Source organism: Gymnogyps californianus, chromosome 5 (assembly GCF_018139145.2).
Source record: "Gymnogyps californianus isolate 813 chromosome 5, ASM1813914v2, whole genome shotgun sequence".
NCBI classification, from domain to species: Eukaryota; Metazoa; Chordata; class Aves; order Accipitriformes; family Cathartidae; genus Gymnogyps; species Gymnogyps californianus.
The window spans coordinates 36,167,767-36,185,562 of NC_059475.1; the positions used below are offsets into that span (position 1 = coordinate 36,167,767).

At 36.0% G+C, this 17,796-nt stretch overlaps 1 protein-coding gene across 1 annotated transcript in view; it reads left to right on the plus strand.

The window, feature by feature from the left end:
• The window catches only part of FMN1 (formin 1), a 189,729-nt gene that overhangs the window by 56,247 nt on the left and 115,686 nt on the right, over positions 1-17,796 (plus strand). The window contains exon 4 of the mRNA XM_050898323.1: positions 11,498-11,559. Within this exon, the coding sequence (XP_050754280.1) occupies positions 11,498-11,559 (62 nt within the window). The remainder of the gene's footprint in view (positions 1-11,497; positions 11,560-17,796) is intronic.

The following is a 17,796-nucleotide window of genomic DNA, read 5'->3' on the forward strand; positions in this document are numbered from 1 at the left end:
CTCTTCTTCTTGTTCTTTTTTTTTTCCCTCATTTCTCTTGTCTGTGAGCAAACTCCAGGTAAATGTAACCTATTTTAGAGATAATCTGCCTAATAATTGGGCTTGTTATAATCTGGCAGTGCTTATTCTAACAAATCTTTGAAGCAAAGACTGTACGTGTAGTGAAAATTGAGCGGAAAAGCTGTTTCTGAGTTGGTGGGCTACGGTCCTCCATTGTGAGGTGTATCTTATAAAACTGAGGTAACAGCTGAATTTAAGCAAAAAGACAAGGTGAAGTGAATTAATAAATGATGAGAAATATTGTAGCAGCATACTTTTACTGATTTGAATAAACATTGCATATAAAAAATAGGAACTGAAGCTTTTTGTACAAGAACTAAATTCACCCTGTTTACTAGTTTAATACCAGTCAGTTTGGAAGGATTAAAGGGATGATAGCTTTTTACTTTTCCGTAGCCTTGATGTATTTGGACACACACTGGTCCTTATTCAAAACAAGAGCACATTTAACACTGCCGAAGAAATACAATAAAATCCCATTGAAAACCATGTGAGAGCTAATTAGATACTGACTGATAACACCATTAGCAATGAATCAGTAGCGATGTCTTTTGAAGGAAAAGGAGATTTAATTGTGCTTTAAGAAAGGGAATGAACGATATTAACCTGATTTATGGAAGTTTATTTCAGATATGGCCCCTGCTGTGTCCTTCTGCGTTTTCTTGCTCAGTTTTGTATCCCACCAAGAGCAGGACACACAGAGCCCTGGCCATTGTTGGATTTCAAATAAGCTTAAAGAACTTATTTTGTACAAACTCTCGTGACTTGGAAACTCCTTTTAAGCAGCTCTTTTGAATCACTGAATTATTATCGAATGTGTGATCACTAACTGAAGCTGAGTTAGAACTCAGTTTATTTTAAAAGAGGATTTTCTGATAGTATTCCTCTTTTTTTCTACAATGACTTGTCACTTCTGCAGTTGCTTGCTGAAGTAACTGACATAACTGAGTAAGGCATGTTTCAAAGCATTTATATTTTTCTGTGTATGTGGAAATGAGAGAAAGTGACATATTCTGGAGGGTCCTTGTGTGGCAGCTGAGATAGCGGGGGGGGTTTTGTGGTATTTTAGGTGAAGACTGACTAGTTTCATTCTGGTGTCATGAAGGTGGTGAACCTGTGTACTTTTTATAAATGTGCTGGGTTTTTTGATATTGAATTTATATAATCCATAACGTACATAAAGTACTCTGAAATTTCATCTGCCTTTTTTGCTAAAAGAAATAGTTGAACAAAAGCTTCCTAAAGACACTCTCAAATGATGAAATACCAACTCCCTAGTGATTAAAACACCCTTTCTGAAGAACAAGAAGTTGTTTCTGAGTCCTCCTTTTAGTGTAATGTATTGCCTCAGTATCTCTAGCCTGTCTTCTCCTTTATTTCTGTAAGTTAAGAAACTGTCATTATGCTGTGCATGGATGATCATTATTTGTTTATTCATTAAGCAGTTTCCTGTTCTCACGCTTTTCAAACAATTACAGTATAGCAATCTGCTGAGTTAAAACTTTCTAAGAATTAAGATTCGATTTCTCTTTTTTGATCCTTTTTTGTAGTTGAGTTAGGAATACTAGATGTTGTTGGTGAATATTCAATGTCATTATTTTACAAGACTTATAAACAAACCTTATGACCAGGATAAACTCTTGATGCATTATATTACTGAAGAACAAGTTAGTCCTTAATTCTACCATGAAACACCATTTAGATGATGATGCAAGTGGACATCATGTTAGAAGAAATAAATCCAAAGAACTTTGAAGCTCTGTCCTATTCCCTTTGAAGTTTCATAATGAGTCCACTCATGTTCGTTACAGCTCCATGAATACTTCTTACGAAATAAGATAGTGTTCAGACATTTTTGCATTAATTAAAGCAACCTACATTGGAATTTGTTAGAATTTCCCTGCACATACCATCAATGATCTTAGGGTAGGAAAGTTACGTTGTCTGTATAAACTGTCATTGAGTGGACTTCTGAAGAGTCTGGTCTGACAGCCTCATCTCTCCCTGACAATTCAATTGCTAGCATTTCCTATTTCCCTCACTCAAAGTAGGCCCTACCTTACAGGACTCCGGTGGTGGTGTGGCGGTCCTAGAAACACTTAGGTATTTGGAGTTACAGGCTGCTCATATGATTTACTGCCTGCTTGGAGACTGGGCAAATAAGCAAGCTATTATGTTTGCCCATCCCATAGAAGTCTCATATTTTTTCCCTCCTTTCCAATGGAACAAATAAGTAAACAACATCTTAGAGTTGTTCGTGGAACACAAAAAGAAAATCCTACCACTCATCTCTACCCTAAAAAGCTGGGGTTCTGAGGTGAAGGAGTTCTGGCCTACACAACTTCTTGAACACAGAAAACAATATTTACTGATCATACAGATTTATGGTTCTGATTTTGAAGGTCTTCAGTATTTGTAACTAAAAAGATTAGAGGTGTAATTATGTGGGAATTCTGTGTGTTTTAAAGAAGTCAGCTCAAACTAAACCCTCCATTCAATAGCCTTAACACCTCAATATCCTAACTCAACTTTCTCTGTAGAAACCATAGACCCAAACACGCCCAAAGAAGTTACAGGTGTATTGCCTGGAGACCATGTTTATCCTAGAAGGTCAGGATAAGTGCTAAAGCTGAACAGTTGGGGCAGTAAATACTGATGGACTCATTCATATTCAGATATCAAGGGTCTAACAATACTAGAATATGCTGCTATTTCAGATACTTGGGTTTTACGGTTATTAAGGGTAGATTTGAGCAATCCTGTGTTTTACATTTTATTTGCAAGATTAGCTTTGAGGGCCAAAATTTTAGAAAGCACAGTGCTCTAAAAATTATTCCAATATGTTGAATACGTCTTCCTTTGTTTCAGATTATTCTGTGTTAAAGTTTAAAACTCATAGTTATACACTAACTATTAAAAAGTATGTGCTTTTTGTATAACTTACATCAGGATAAGCAACCTTTCTCTATTGCCTTACTTTTTTCCCATATATAAGTTTTGGTATCTGTCAACTTTTTGGGTTCCAGGTACTTTTGTTTTTAAATTGCTATTCAAGAGAACGTGAATAAAACCTTCTGCTGTCGTACCTGTACACCTCTAATGTTCTTTAGTGTATTATTTGTACACTCTTTGCTCCAGCAGATGTGATGTATAAATGGTTGTAGGCATTTGTCCACTGTTTCACAATATGTGATACTCTGTTGTTTTCGCACAGCTGATGTCTGTGATTCTATAACGAATTCCATTTCTGCCTTCTTAGAGCATTTTAAAACCTTTGTTCCCCTCTTGTCCATCTTAATTATTCACCCATTTTTAATTCTTTTGTTTTGCTTCTTCAGCTTTTCCATTGTGCTTCCACAATAATTCTCTTATCTCTTTATGTACTGTGTTTGATGCAATTACAGGACACAGAGTTGCTTCCTCCCTGCAGTGGGTATTTAGCTAAAACACAATCTCATTTCCTTCTTGCAACCCATTACTTTGCAGATGTTAATTCCATGCTTTAACTGGAGCATTTCAAATGTTGTAGTACCTTATGATAAGGAAAATATTATTAAAAAATCCTTGCTTTTAGATCCAGATTTCTTTTCCTGATATACTGATATCTTTTTAGTCAATGTTATCTTTATATGATCCATATTGCCAACATACTTTAAAATCATGAAGCAGACTGATACCAAATCTGGAAGTTAGCTAAGGAAGAATGTTATCACATTTGCACTGGTTCTGTCTTTGCAATGTTCAATGCTAAAATATTTGTTTAAAATCAGATAAAATACTAATTATAATTAGTTTTTCCTGCAGTTGTGTGTAGGCAGAACCAAATATAGTATGACTGGAAGTAAGGTTATGATACTTTCTAATATTGGCTGTATCTATGGGTGGCAGAACAGGATCATAACATTAGTCTAGTTGATTACTCCAGAAATTGTGAGGTTTTCTTCCCAAGCACCTTCTAAAAACATACAGTTGAACAAGGAAATTTCAAATGCATACGTTACTATCAAATACAATTTAACAAGATAATCATTAGGAAAAAGATGAGACAAAAAACTGTATTAAAATAAAAATCTAGATGAAAAACTAATGAGATAACAAGTTCACAGCCAGAACAAAAGAAAAGGAGATCTATATCCATAAAATGGTGAATTGTAGTTTGACTTCAGAAAATAAAAAGGTTATTAATGGAGTACAAAACTGCCACCCAGTGGAAGTGGCTGATTTTACATCTTCTCAATCTCCTTCAGATTTTCAAGAAATCAGAGATCTATTTTCTTGTCACGAGAATATATAATATATTTACTCATTATGGAAATTATTCCCAATTTTCTTGTTTTAATCATAATTATATTTATCTATAATAGAGAATAATGTTTCAAACGAACAATACAAAAAAAGGACAATTATGATTTTACAAGAGATAACATTTAGTGTACAGTGAATATTGGAATGTGTATATGGAGCTAGATTTAAAAAAGCTCCGTATCTCTCTTGTACTGGGGAACCCAGAACTGGACACAGCACTCAGGTGTGGCCTCACCAGTGCTGAGTAGAGGGGAAGGATCACGTCCCTTGATGTGCTGGCAAGACTCCTTGTAACACAGCCCAGGACACTGTTAGCCTTCATTGCTGCAAGGGCACGTTACTGGCTCATGTTCAACTTGGTGTCCCTGAGGTCCTTTTCTGCAAAGCTGCTTTCCAGCCAGTTAGCCCCCAGCACGTACTGGCGCCTGGGGTTGTTCCTCCCCAGGTGCAGCACTTTGCACTTCCCCTTCTTGAACTTCATGAGGTTCCTGTCAGCCCATTTCTCCAGCCTGTCAAGGTCCTTCTGAACGGCAGCAAGGCCCTCCAGCTTTTGAGCCACTCCTCCCAGTTTTGTATCATCAGCGAACTTGCTGAGGGTGCAAACGCTCTGCAACTCTACACTCTGCACATATTCATAAATGAACTGGAAAAGTGAGACTTGACAAGGGGAAGCTTGCAGCTGATATGAAGTTAGTGAGAGTAGTGAAGATAAGACCTGAATGCAAATTTAGCATTCTTTCATCAGAATGCAAATTTTTTTCATGAGAATGAAAAAAGAAGTAAAGGTAAAAAAAAAATCTAAGATTGAGGGACTATACAATAAAATGGCAAAGGAAATCCAAAATATAGAACTATTAGGATGTGCACTTGAGGAAAAAAATCCTAGATACATATAGAGAATAATGAACTCTGATCCGATCATTACTCTTTAGAAACAAGACCTTGATGTTAAAATAGATCTTGGGAAATGTCAGCTCAGTGCTCAGTAGTGATCAAAAAGCAACTGAAGTGGTAGGAAGTAGTAGGAAAGAAATAGAAGATAAAATCTTCTAGATCATCAAAAAGCCATTGTGTAAATGTCCACATTTCGAATTTCATGGGAAACTGTAGTTTTGTTAACTTAGAGAGAGTACAGTAGAACTGTAAAAGGTTCAGGGAAGGACAGCAGCTTTGATCAACATATGGAACATGTTCCTTAGGAGGAAAGCCTATGTAGACTAATATTCTTTTGACTGGAGAAGAATCAGTCAAGGGGGCATATGATGGAGATCTCTCAAATCTAAGAAACGGCAAATGGGTAAATGGTGAACAGTTGTTCTTCCAGCACAGGAATTGGAAGCATCAAATGAACCTAACAGATGCAGATTCAAAATAAACAAAAGGGTCTTTACGTAAAGTGCAATTAATTCTTTGCTGCAGGACGTTGTCTGCTTGCAGGAGTTTTAAAATCAGCAATGCACATTCATGGAAGAGGAACCCACTTGCAAACTATTAAATATGCAAAACAACTCCTCTGGTTTAGAAAGTTCCTGAGTTGCAAATCAGGTTGCTGGAAGAGTGTACTGGAAAAGTACTACTACCTTTTTGCCGGTTTTTAATTTTTTACATGTCACCTGCTTTTTGGCTACTGAGACAGGATACTAGGTGAAATTGGCTTTTGGCTTGTCTCAATAGAGATATAATTTTGTTCACAATGAAACTGAATGATTTTTATTTCAAAGTTGCACCGCTCTGCACTGTGGCAGTTCTCAGTTTACCTCTTCAGGGGCCTGTAGAAATAGGAACAAAAATACACTTTGCATTGTGCCCTGAAACCTCTGTAAATCAGGAATATGTGACATGGGTAATCCCAAAGTAAGATGTTTCTGCTTAGTTCACTGCACTTTGGAGTGTCTTCTGGAAACTGAATCAGTTTCTGATAAGAACTTCAGCTCCTTTTTCCAGTGTTCTGCTGCTTTAATGGTCTACAATGAGCTTATCTTCCCAAACTAGATATTTTCTTTTGCTTATGTAGCTATTTTTTCCCCTATTATGCCTTAGTGCAGTTTTTCTGTAAAATCTGATTGACTGGATAATCTCCAGGTACCTTCATTGGGTAATAACTATTCTCCTGAAAGTGATCTGGATAGAACTCAGAACTTGGAAAAATGATTTGCTGTAGACTACAGGCATCTCTTTGTCCTGCTTCTATGTGAAGAGAGGATATTCATGGTTTAATGGTGGTGTAAGTTGCTCATTGGATGAAAAATACGTATGGCAGGTCCTAGAGGCAGAAAGTATGAAAGTAAAAGATGAAAGCGCAGAAAAGTGGTAGTGGTGGTGGAGGGAAGGGTCATTTTGTCATCATTATCATTCTCATGATGATGAGGTCCAAGTAGAGTTTTGGTCTATCTGATAAATCCATATGATTAGCAAGACTGTGTTAGATACCCGTCTTATCTACCGACTACAGCAAAACATGGGAGTAAATGGACATTTAAGTTTCACAGTAAAAAGATTTTTTTTTTTTACAATTACTGATTTATTTTTCTAACAACAACATAGAAAAGGGAAACCTTGCACTGTCATGTCACTGTATATCTTTAGTTTTCACCGAGGCCTCTATCCAGCTTCCCATGCACTTTGCCAACTTTCATGTTACTTTAAAAAAAGGTATTTTAGTGAAACATTTTTCACTAACCTAGTATTTTAAAATACATTGCTAACTACAGGCATATGTAACAAATATTTGTATTTATTTAAGACTTTATAATGTATATCTGTTTTGTCTCACTATCTTAGAAAAAACATCTAGTTTTATGAAAGTTTGCTTTAGCTGCAGTGGGTTATAATTATTGACTGAAGGAAGCATCAAATTGCCTAAGAAAAGAGTATGCCCAAATGGGCAACAAATTCCATCATTTATTAAATTTTTCTTGGGATGGAGTCCTCTCAAAACAAAGGAAAAAGTAGTAAATTAGAAGCAGTAAATGAAGATTAAGAGTTAGAGCAGGTTGGAGCTGAATCTATGCAGTGCGATTGTTTACTTTTTTGCTTGTTTGCCTTATGTAAAGGACTAACATTTTTAATTGTTTTCTCAGTAATGAAATCCTAATTTGCTTGTGATCATTTTTCAGGATAGGAGCACTTGCCATCTGATTTGTATCTGATTTGTTTGTTTCAAAAGCCCTTCAGAGTAATATCTACATTAGGGATAGCTAACTTATTTATGCCCTACAGCCACTGTCTTCCCAGCAGGCTGTTTGATGACCAGGCAAGTACAACAGGATGTTTGTACAATCAGCCTTCTGTTATCCAGCATAATGAAAGACTTTAAGACCTCAGAAAATACAACCCCCCTGACATTACATGAACTAGAGGATGTGCTGGCATGGAATACAGTAAAGAGTCGCCTTGTGGCACAGGATGAGCTTGGATCTATAAAGTCAGATGTAAAGAAGAGGGAGCCAGGCTCTTGTCAGTGGTGCCCAGTGACAGGACCAGTGTGAGCACACACTGAAACACACAAGGGTCCGGCTAAACATCAGGAAACACTTTCCCACTGTGAGGGTGACTGAGCACTGGCACAGGTATCCCAGAGAGGATGAGGAGGGTGGAGATTTGTGGAAGCATTCAGAAGCTGTCTGGACATGGTCCTGGGCAACCAGCTCTAGCGGGGGGGTTGGACCAGATGACCTGCAGAGATCCCTTCCAGCCTCAGCCATTCTGTGGTTCGGTGATTAGAAGCTTTATTTCCGTGTAGGTCTTGAAGGTCCTTAAGGTATTGCAGCACCGGGAAGTGGGAGGTCATACAGTTCACTTGCAACCTTGTATCTCAGCTGGCTCTGAGAACTATCCACATATGTTCATGTGTCTTAACTAATAAGGCTGGATGAGTTACAATGATTATGCGAGGATCAGGCTGGCCACACAGAGAGCCGTATCAGATTTCTTAGGCTCTGGCATAGTTAATTTGTAACCTGGACAAATCACTAATTGATAATTTAGAGTTTACAGTATTTCTGGATTGTTTCTGTAGTCTAGATGAATCTGTTTTGTGAGTTAAATGGAATTTAAGAACTCAGTAGTTTGTAAAGCCTGACCTATATTTTGTTCGCAGTACAGTTCCTTCCATTAACATGTCATTATTGTTTACTTTGCTGTTGTGATTTTAGCATTCTAAGCAGCATCCGAACACCATTGCGTAATTAAACTTTATTATTCTGTTGACAGTATGTTCAGAAACTGATTTTTGGAATTATATGGTTGCAATTATTCTTTCTAGTAAAATTCATCAGTGTTTTAATGATTCACATTGCCATCTCTGTGTGCAGGATATTTTCTCAGGATGTTAGCTATCCATGTAGAATTATACCAAATTAAGGTGACGTCACAAAAAATATGAAAGTAATGGACATGAGTTACTTTGTATTATACAAAACTATAATTGTGATGTGATTTCTTTTTCATTACAATATCTTACACACAAAAATAAATGTTTGCTTGAGAAGAATTAAAAAAGGTACTTTGCCGGTGTCAGCTTCTATCCAGTAGATAGTTTCTTCTAGTTAAAAAAGAAATATAATGGTAGAAAGAAACAAAAGAAACTTATGCTGTAGAATGTCAGTTTATTGCATAGTAGACAACCTATTAAATACGTTACAAAATATCAATTTAAGATACACTTGCTTTTATGCAGTAGCAGTGTTTTAAGTAATTAATTAGGTTTATTAATTCTTATAGTCTAGTAATTTCTAAGCATAATTTTAAGGAATAAGTAAACCATAAAATAATTGCTACTCTCTATCTTACCTCGGCTTTAGAACAAAGATTAAACAAAGCAATCTCTAGAACTTATTTCGGAGCTTTCAGCTAGGAGAAGTAATGAAAAACATGTGCCAACTTAAATAACTTAAAATGATGATATCTTGCAAAATGTCTGTCACAAAAATGACATATACTTAATTTTTAAAAAATTCTTTAACTTTTTATGCTGTGTTAGGTTTTATCTATGGGCTTTCTTCCATCATTCTCTGACTGCACAAACATTTGTGCCAAGATAAGAAAATAAGCAACAGAGGGTTGGAAATGGGTAGACATGGTGAAAAATCTGCTTTTGGTGCCAGTGCAGGTCTGTGTCAGCATATGTGAACTATGACTCTCTTACCCAAATCCTAAAGAAAGTTAAGCATTGGGCAATCCCACACAGAAAGTAGATCTTTTGTTTAGATCTGTAGATCTGTATCCTTCTGTTAGCCAAACTAAGAACTGATTGTTAGCAGCATTTTCAAAGCCTGTTGTTTGCTTCAGTTATCATGGGATCTTAAAGAGCTAAACTTCAAGTCGGGATGTTCATAAGGTTCATGCCCTGCAAACTGAGTGAGTGCTTAACCAGCTGAGGTGCCAGAAGGGTCACAACTTTTTCTGGGGACCTGAGGCAGCTGTTTTGTTAAGTCCTGTTTAGGTGAGCGGATAAGCAGAGCCTGTGTCCAGAGGGAATATCAACCAGTCAAAGGAATTAACAGCAGAAAATCTGAAAGTCCATAGACCTAACCAGTTGTGATTCCAGCAGAGGAGTCAGGCAGTTTTCCCATGCTGGAAAGCTCTAAGTAGAGCCCTGTTAGAGAGGAAGGAGGAGTTTAGATGGATACTGTTACTAGTTGGAATCACCCATGTGTTTTATTTTGTGTCTTGTAAAATGTCAATCTCTTTTCCTTTTGATTTTGTATATCAATTCTGCTGCTTGCATATAGCTTCACCTGCGTTTGAAAAAAATAGCTTTGCATTAAAAGCTTCCACATCATACAGATTTCAGGGTAACGACCAGGTTATCTTTCCTTTCCTCTTTCCTCCATGTGCTCTCAAGAGAAAAAAAGAAGGAAAAAAAAAAAGAAAAAAAACACCTAAGCACTGGAATATTTTACTGATCTGGTGCTTTGGTCCATGCTTTGATGTTCTAATGCTGTTTTATTGGTTCTACTGTTCCAGGGACCATACAAACCCCTTAGTGTTAGAGAACATTGACAGTAAAATTTAAAGTCTTTGGACTATTTTCAGTCCTTGTTTAAATTAGGATTTGATTCCTTTTTCAGTCAAGGAAGCAGAAGCCAAGCCAGGGCACTGGAAATACACTTTTGGATGAATTTTGATTTGGAAGCAGATAGAAGTGGGGCTTTGATGGTCTAAGAATGAACTCCAGTTGCTTGTTTAGGAGGGCTGTAGCTTCTGGGCCAATGTCTTACAGAAGACAGGCTTCTCTTAACTCATTACATAGCTGTAATGAAAGGTCTTCTCTTTCTTTGTCTGGCTAAATGTAGCCATGGTATGGATTGAGGGAAACCATAGTATGAGACCCAGGGTCTAGGGGTCCATTTGGTAAATCTGCACCTTAACAGTACAGCCATCACTAAACCTGTGTAATCAATGCCCAGCCTCCTCATCTTTTCATTGGTGATTTAAATTTCTCTGACTTTTAAGTTTCATACTTTCAATTTTGTTATACCTTTGGATTTTGTTTTGCCTTTTGATTTTGTTATATTCTTGCTAAATGGAAGAGCTATTTAGTACCCTGTGAAGGTACTTAAACCCTGCAATTAATCTTCATCTGATAGAATTGTCAAAGAATTCTTTGTATCTCTTGCCTTTGGGTACTTTTCCAGGTCTTCATTTGTATTTGTGATTGCTCTTTTATCTAATTTACATGTGTATAGTGATTATATGTTTACAGTTCAGTTTAAACCATTGTATTTAATGCATGTTTTTTTAGAATTCAGGTGTGTGTGTGTGTGCACGCATGTGTATGTCATAATATACTATCAGCTCTACATTTATCTGCAAAGCTAAGCAAAACTAAAGTTTCCTCTTGTTATTTCAGTCTGATGTATCTTCCCCCCATTTTCCCCTCTCAGCATGGAAGACCTCTTTGCTTTATCCCCTGCTCTCAGAAACACCATGGAAAGTCTGGTCATGTGGACTTAGAAAATAATGCTAATTACTGTGTTCAGATTTTCTTTTCCATCACCATTGTAAAGGTCTTTTATTTGAGAGCCGACATCTGCATTCTGGACGTGGTGCTGGTGTATGAAATATACTATGCTGAAGATGGCACATTGTTTTCTGACTCTAATGGAATGTACTTTTTTTATTTTTACAGAGTACCAAGCTGCCATTTTGCATTTAAAGAGGGAACACAAAGAAGAAATTGAAACATTAAAGGTATACTTTTGTAATGATTTTTTTTCTTTCCCTGACTCTAGTGCATTTTACAGATTTAAGTAGTGCAATCATATACTTTCCATCAAATGTTAAGAATTTAATTGTTTCTTTCTAAAAGTTGTTTTCAGTTAACTGCCAACTCAGTTAAAATTAATCTAGTTAAAATCCATACATGCACTCATATATGATGACAAAAAGCAGTTTTACATGTTTCCCCTTTGTAGTTTTGCTTATTGTTGTGCTCTTAAATTCTTCCCTCTAACTTAGCAGTGCAGTACTTTTACATTTGCTTATTATATTAAGGCACTGGCATTCAACTACTCACTCTCAGTGAAACATGCTTCTGTAGAAGCAATTTTCTGTAATTTTAGACTGAAAAATAAGTATGGTAATTCCATTTGTGAGACTCTGAAATTTTTGATTGAACACTCTTTATTGATGTCTGGTTTTGTAAGTGTAAACTTGACCAACTGTCTAATTGTCAAAATCAGAAATAACAAAGTTTAATATTAGAACTCACTTTCCTTTGGCATGATTGACTCAGCTAAGCAAAGTGAAATATTACAAGGAAGTCTTTTTCTCATAAAAGCAGGAACTTAAATGGCGGTATAACTTTAAGTGAATTTGTTGAGCTGTCCTAGTTTAAAGAAAAATTAACAGCATCTTCCTTTTCTTGCCAATTGTGATATATTCTTAAGCATATATTATTCTTAGCTGCACTGTGTTCTAATACAGGTCCATATGCTAAATCCTTAGTATACAAGTAATCAAGTAGAAAACATTCTGTATTTTCTTTGTCATCATTAAAGCAAACAGAATGGAAAAAAACCAAATTTACATACACAGGGAGTCTGATAATCCAGTATATTGGTACATCGACCATGTCATTAGGCAGATCACATATAGCAATCATCAGACTTGTACAAGTACAGTGTTTGCATTACACATAGTGCTTATGTCTTTGTGTCTGCACAAAGGCCAGGACGTAATGGATGTAAAACCTACGAAGTTGAGAAAGCTCAGTGAGGTCTTTGAGTAGACAGAGGTGGAATGATGGTAGCAGCTTGTGGAGCGGACAGGACAGGCAAAGAGTCTCTGATGTGTGCAGCATCTCTTAAAATTCAGCACAGGGAAATGCAACTAGCACTAAAGTAAATACAACAGTAATGTACAATAAATATTATTAATAATACCTCTTACAAAGAACAGCATAACTCTCCCCCACAAGAACAGTAGGTGGATGCAAGGAGGATTTATTCATTTTGAGAGGGTATTTCAGAGAATACATAGTCTCAGTGAGAGAGAAAAACGTGTTTCTGCATCTCCAGCAACCCTGGAAACAGTAGAGGCAGAGGAGACAAGTACTGGCAGGCATCCATGAAAAATCGCCCATATCTCCAATTTCGTCTTTCATTAAAAGAAAGTTCGTCTTGCACGTTTTGTTTTCCATAAGAGTACATCTGAAAGACACTAGAGGAGAAGTAGATTCATTTATTTGCTGCTCATAACTTTGAATGATATAAACTTTCTCTCTTAAATCAGATTATTACTTTTTATCTGGATTATTTGAGTTTTCCTCAAATAGCATCGTGTCTTAAGGATTGATGGTGTTTATATGTTATCTTGTTCAGTAGTAAGGAAATTGTGAGTGGGTTGTTTCCAGAAAAGTGAAACTGTGATGTAACTTTCAGCACCATAAAATCTCACCATCTTATATATGTATGTAAATATAATTAGAAACAAGCTAAAATGCAAATATTTGCTGTCCATGAGTAGTAGAAGACTTACGCACTCTTAGCAGCAGTTTCCTACAGATCGTGTTTTCTTATATTGCGTGCATATGGCAATTATTTTCATGTTTGGTACTGTTTTATCTTACACTGTGTGGTTCCAAAAGCAAACCAGAAAAGGTGATACGAATGTTTTGTAGGCCTTTTAGGTAATGGCAGTGAAGTATAAGGTCTACATCATGATGATCAGAAAAATAATTGATTCATAAAAATAATATGTTTATTGTATGCAAGACATAATTCAAACAAGATTTTTGGATTTCCATTTTGGAGTTACTCATAAGTTACTGGAGACATTGCACAGAGTTCTGTTTCTAAGTTTGTAAGACTGATGATTCCTGAGATACAATGTGATTTTTCATTTTACAATATTGAAGGACATAAAAGCTTCCTATACCAAAGGCCAGTTGAAGCAAGTATCCTGTCTCCATCAGTGACCAGCAGTGGGTGCTTAGAAAACACATGTAAGAAATACAGAGTGTAAGGGTAATGCCTTCTTCCTGTATGGTGCTTTTTGTTTTGATTTGGGTTTTTTTGGCAAGTCTGAGTGTCTTCATTGTCTCTTCCTTGTTGCTTCTACTGCCACTGCTTCCGTGCCCCTTCCTTAACCGTGTGCTGCTTTTTGCTTTTCTGTTTTTGGACCTCAGCCCAGCCTGGTGTAAGGCATCAGGTTCATAAAAGATGCATAGTGACTAAATTACTGAAAAATGTTGCCCTAGTATACCATTTCCAGCAATTAGTGTTTTAAGGGTTTCCTGAAACACAGTCTGCACACAGGTTATGGTGTATAGTACCGATGAATAAATTATAGTATCACATGCTTCCGTGACTTCTGAATGCTATGCCATCTGAGTAGTATTCCTGTTCTTTTTCTGTATGTCCTTGACAATGAATTCCTTGTACTAGAATGTGACCCGTCATAGATGAATCCTTTTTGTTTGTACAGTTGTTTTGGAGCTCTTTATTTCTCTGGAACATGTGGAATGCCATGTGAAAATTTCTATATAGTGCCAGACTAATAATCTAAAAAACATTTAGGCTGAAAATACTGAATTCCTATATTCTTAATATGTCCTGTGTCCAAAGAAGGTCAACACTAAGTTGTTCATTTTGTGAAGAGAATGTCAAATCTTACTGTAGCATGTTATTTTTTATAGTGGGTGAAATCTGAGAGTCAGGTGCTGCTACATGATCCTGCTGCTTTGGTAAATCATAAATTGTTAGTTCTGTTTCTAAGTTTTAGTAGTTTTCTAAATGAAAGGGTGTCATTTCAAACTTCTTTTTTTCATTTTTTAATAGCCTGTCTACTTTAAGAGGTTCTTTCTCCTGTGTCCCTGATGTTCAAACATTTTAAAGAACAAAATTTTTTTCTCCGCATCTCTGTTGTTAGCCTTTATTATTTTGTCTTTAATTTCAAAGGAATTTTTCCTGGGTTTTGTGATTCATTTAAAAATTATTGCTTTCCCTGAAATTGCTTCAGTCTGTAATATTTAAATATAACAGCAAAGGGACATGATTTTTGTTCATTCTTTATGTTACCAGCATTTGCACTGGTAAAAATGGAATGCATTAGAGAAGGCCAGACATTGTCCGTATACTCTCTTTCTTGTGGCTTTTCATTATTGAAGGAAGGGAAGATGTATTTTAAGATAAAAAAATATTAGTTACTACATACTGCTGTACATATGGAACTTTACATTGTAAAATTTCATATGGGAACATATAGGGAAGATACCCCAACTATTGGAAATACTTGGGTTAAATGTGATTTTGTACTATGCACCGAAGGAACCTACAGACAGAAATTTCTCTGAACCAGCTCTTTTGCAAACTGATCCAAATCCCGTATCTGGTATTTATGAAGAAGGTTGATCATCATACCTTCTCAGTGAAAGATTAGGAGTGAGACCCTTATTCTTTGTTATTCCTAGAATGCCTAGAAGAATCTTCAGGAGCCCTGGAGGGTATGTGTAGGGGAAGGTTCTCAACAAATTATTAAACTGTCCTCTGAACGTGAGGACAAGCAAGATTATCCAGAATCTGTCCCTTGAAACCTGTATATAGTGGCTTATAAGTGAGAGATCTGCTTACTCTTAGCAATAGAAAGTGTCCTATACTTCTGGACTGTTTCTTTTGGAAGTTATTTTTTTCCTTGGCTACATGAATGAAATTCCTAATGGATTTTTATTCTTTAAGATTTGTTAGTGCTATGTTCATTGCCTATAAACTTCATATGGAATACCCAGAGTACAACCAGAGCTTTACCCATACCACCAGTTTGAAAGGGTTGGTGCTGATTCTGTAGACAATTGAAGTTGCAGTGAACATAGCAGTCTTGAAGGATGTAAAACAATCACTGGATAGGGAAAATGAATGACAGTATTGTGTTTATTTTATGTTGCCATCTTTGTTATCACAGTAACTTGAAGCTTTGTGCAATTCTGGTCATGTAGCGTGTATATTAACTAAATTAAGATTACAACATTCATTCCACCAAGTCAATTATTGATGAATCTGTACCATATCATATTGCATAACAATCAGAATAACTCATAACATCTCTTAATGGATTCATTAATGTATGTAATTCAACTGAGTCATCCACATGAAGATAATTTTTAGAAAGGGTAATATAGTAGCGATAAATAATTAGTTTTTACGCGTTTACCTTTAACTACATTGACTAGTTGCTGTGTTCAAAGCATTTCTTGAATTTTTCACCTATTATTTACAACAGATTGAATGATATATTTTTAAGACATTAAACGATTTCTGTTCTCCCATTGAATTTTTTGCTTTTCCTGCTCCTGCCACTAGATGTCAGCTAAGTCTTTCAGAAGTTGTTCCCAAAGCATGTCACAGCTGCTCTATATGTGTGCAAATTTCGTACTTCCTTCTAAACTCTGAGAATATGTGTGGTGGTAACATCCTGCCCACTGTTTGTGGATCTGGCACAGTCTTACTTTTAGGTCAGAAATTATCTTGCACGTTATGGAACTAGAATTGGAGTTGCTCAATAGATAAGTAGTAGCTGTCATCACCTTAATAGTATTTTCCCTACAGAACTAAGTCTACAGTATCTAATAACCAACTAAGTAGATGACAACGACTTAACATTAAATCAAAATATTGTAAATGGACTACTGACTTCTGAAAGGAAGGCATTAACTTGAAGGCAATATTCTGACTGCAGTACTTAACAGTTAATCCAACACATAGCTGCACAAGGATGTAGCATACTTTATTTTTTTTTTTCTGTGAGTTCATCTGATAAAATGAGTAAAAAAGTTAAGTTTTTTCCCTAATTTCTCCTTCTTCCCTTTAGCACAAGGGTACTAAATATTCCTTCATCTTCAGTTACATAGAAGTTTCATACTGCTTTCGGAAGATAGAATCAAAGTCCTAAGTTGTCCTATAACTCTGTACCCTATGGATGGATCTTTCTCTCTGATACAGGCTATTAGGCTTCCACCAACTCGCTACAACTTTCACATGTTCCCAAACTGAGAATAATAGTGTCTTTAGCCATTAATCACAGTTTTTTGTAATAATATTGCTATATATTACATGATGCACATTATATAATATACTCTATGAGAAATAATAGGTATTTGATAACAATAAAATGTAAACTATAGATAGCTTGTAAATTATACAACAAATATTATATAATAAAATAATATTTCTACATCTCTCCAAGTATCTCATTGCAAATTTTAGAAAGAAATACCTGTAGTTGCATCTAACACAGTTATGAACATATTATTGAAACTTAAGAAATAGTGAATGGTAATGCAGTTGGTATATAACTGCCCATGACATTATGAAGGAACAGGCTGGCCTCATTTAGAGAAGAATGTATCATGGGGTGTTCATAGTGACCTTTGTGGTCTCCTTCGTAATATTTGCATTTTTGCATTTTTGTGATGGTTTCGAGAGCTGAAATGTAGAAGTGGGTAGAAAGACGTTTCCTTTTCACAGAAGAACTTGCTTAACTTTGAAAACAATTTCATATAATAAATTAAGATTAAAGACCAGTGCCTAAAAGTGCCACAGAAGAAGGTTGAAAAATGTGGAAGGAAAAGGAACATGAAAGGGAAAGTCATAGTACCAGTCAAAACTGTCTGATAATTTCAAAATGATTCATTTTTATTTTGTACTGAGACCATAAAGGCATAAAAACATTTTCTCAGTTACTGAGTGAAGTAATAAAGCTTTACCTATGTGATGAACTTTTCATTCTTTTACAAATCTGTTTTTACATCTCTTGTGCTTTGCAGGTCCTTCCCTGGCCCTTTGTCTTTTCACTTTCCCATTCGTTTTCCCTCATGGTCCTTGTAGTTCCATTTGTGAATGCTGCTGTTGCTCTTTAATTATAACATGAGTATAACAAAAGGTGCTGCTTCTCCCTGCTACATTTTGAAATTTGTAATTTGGCTGTGGGAGG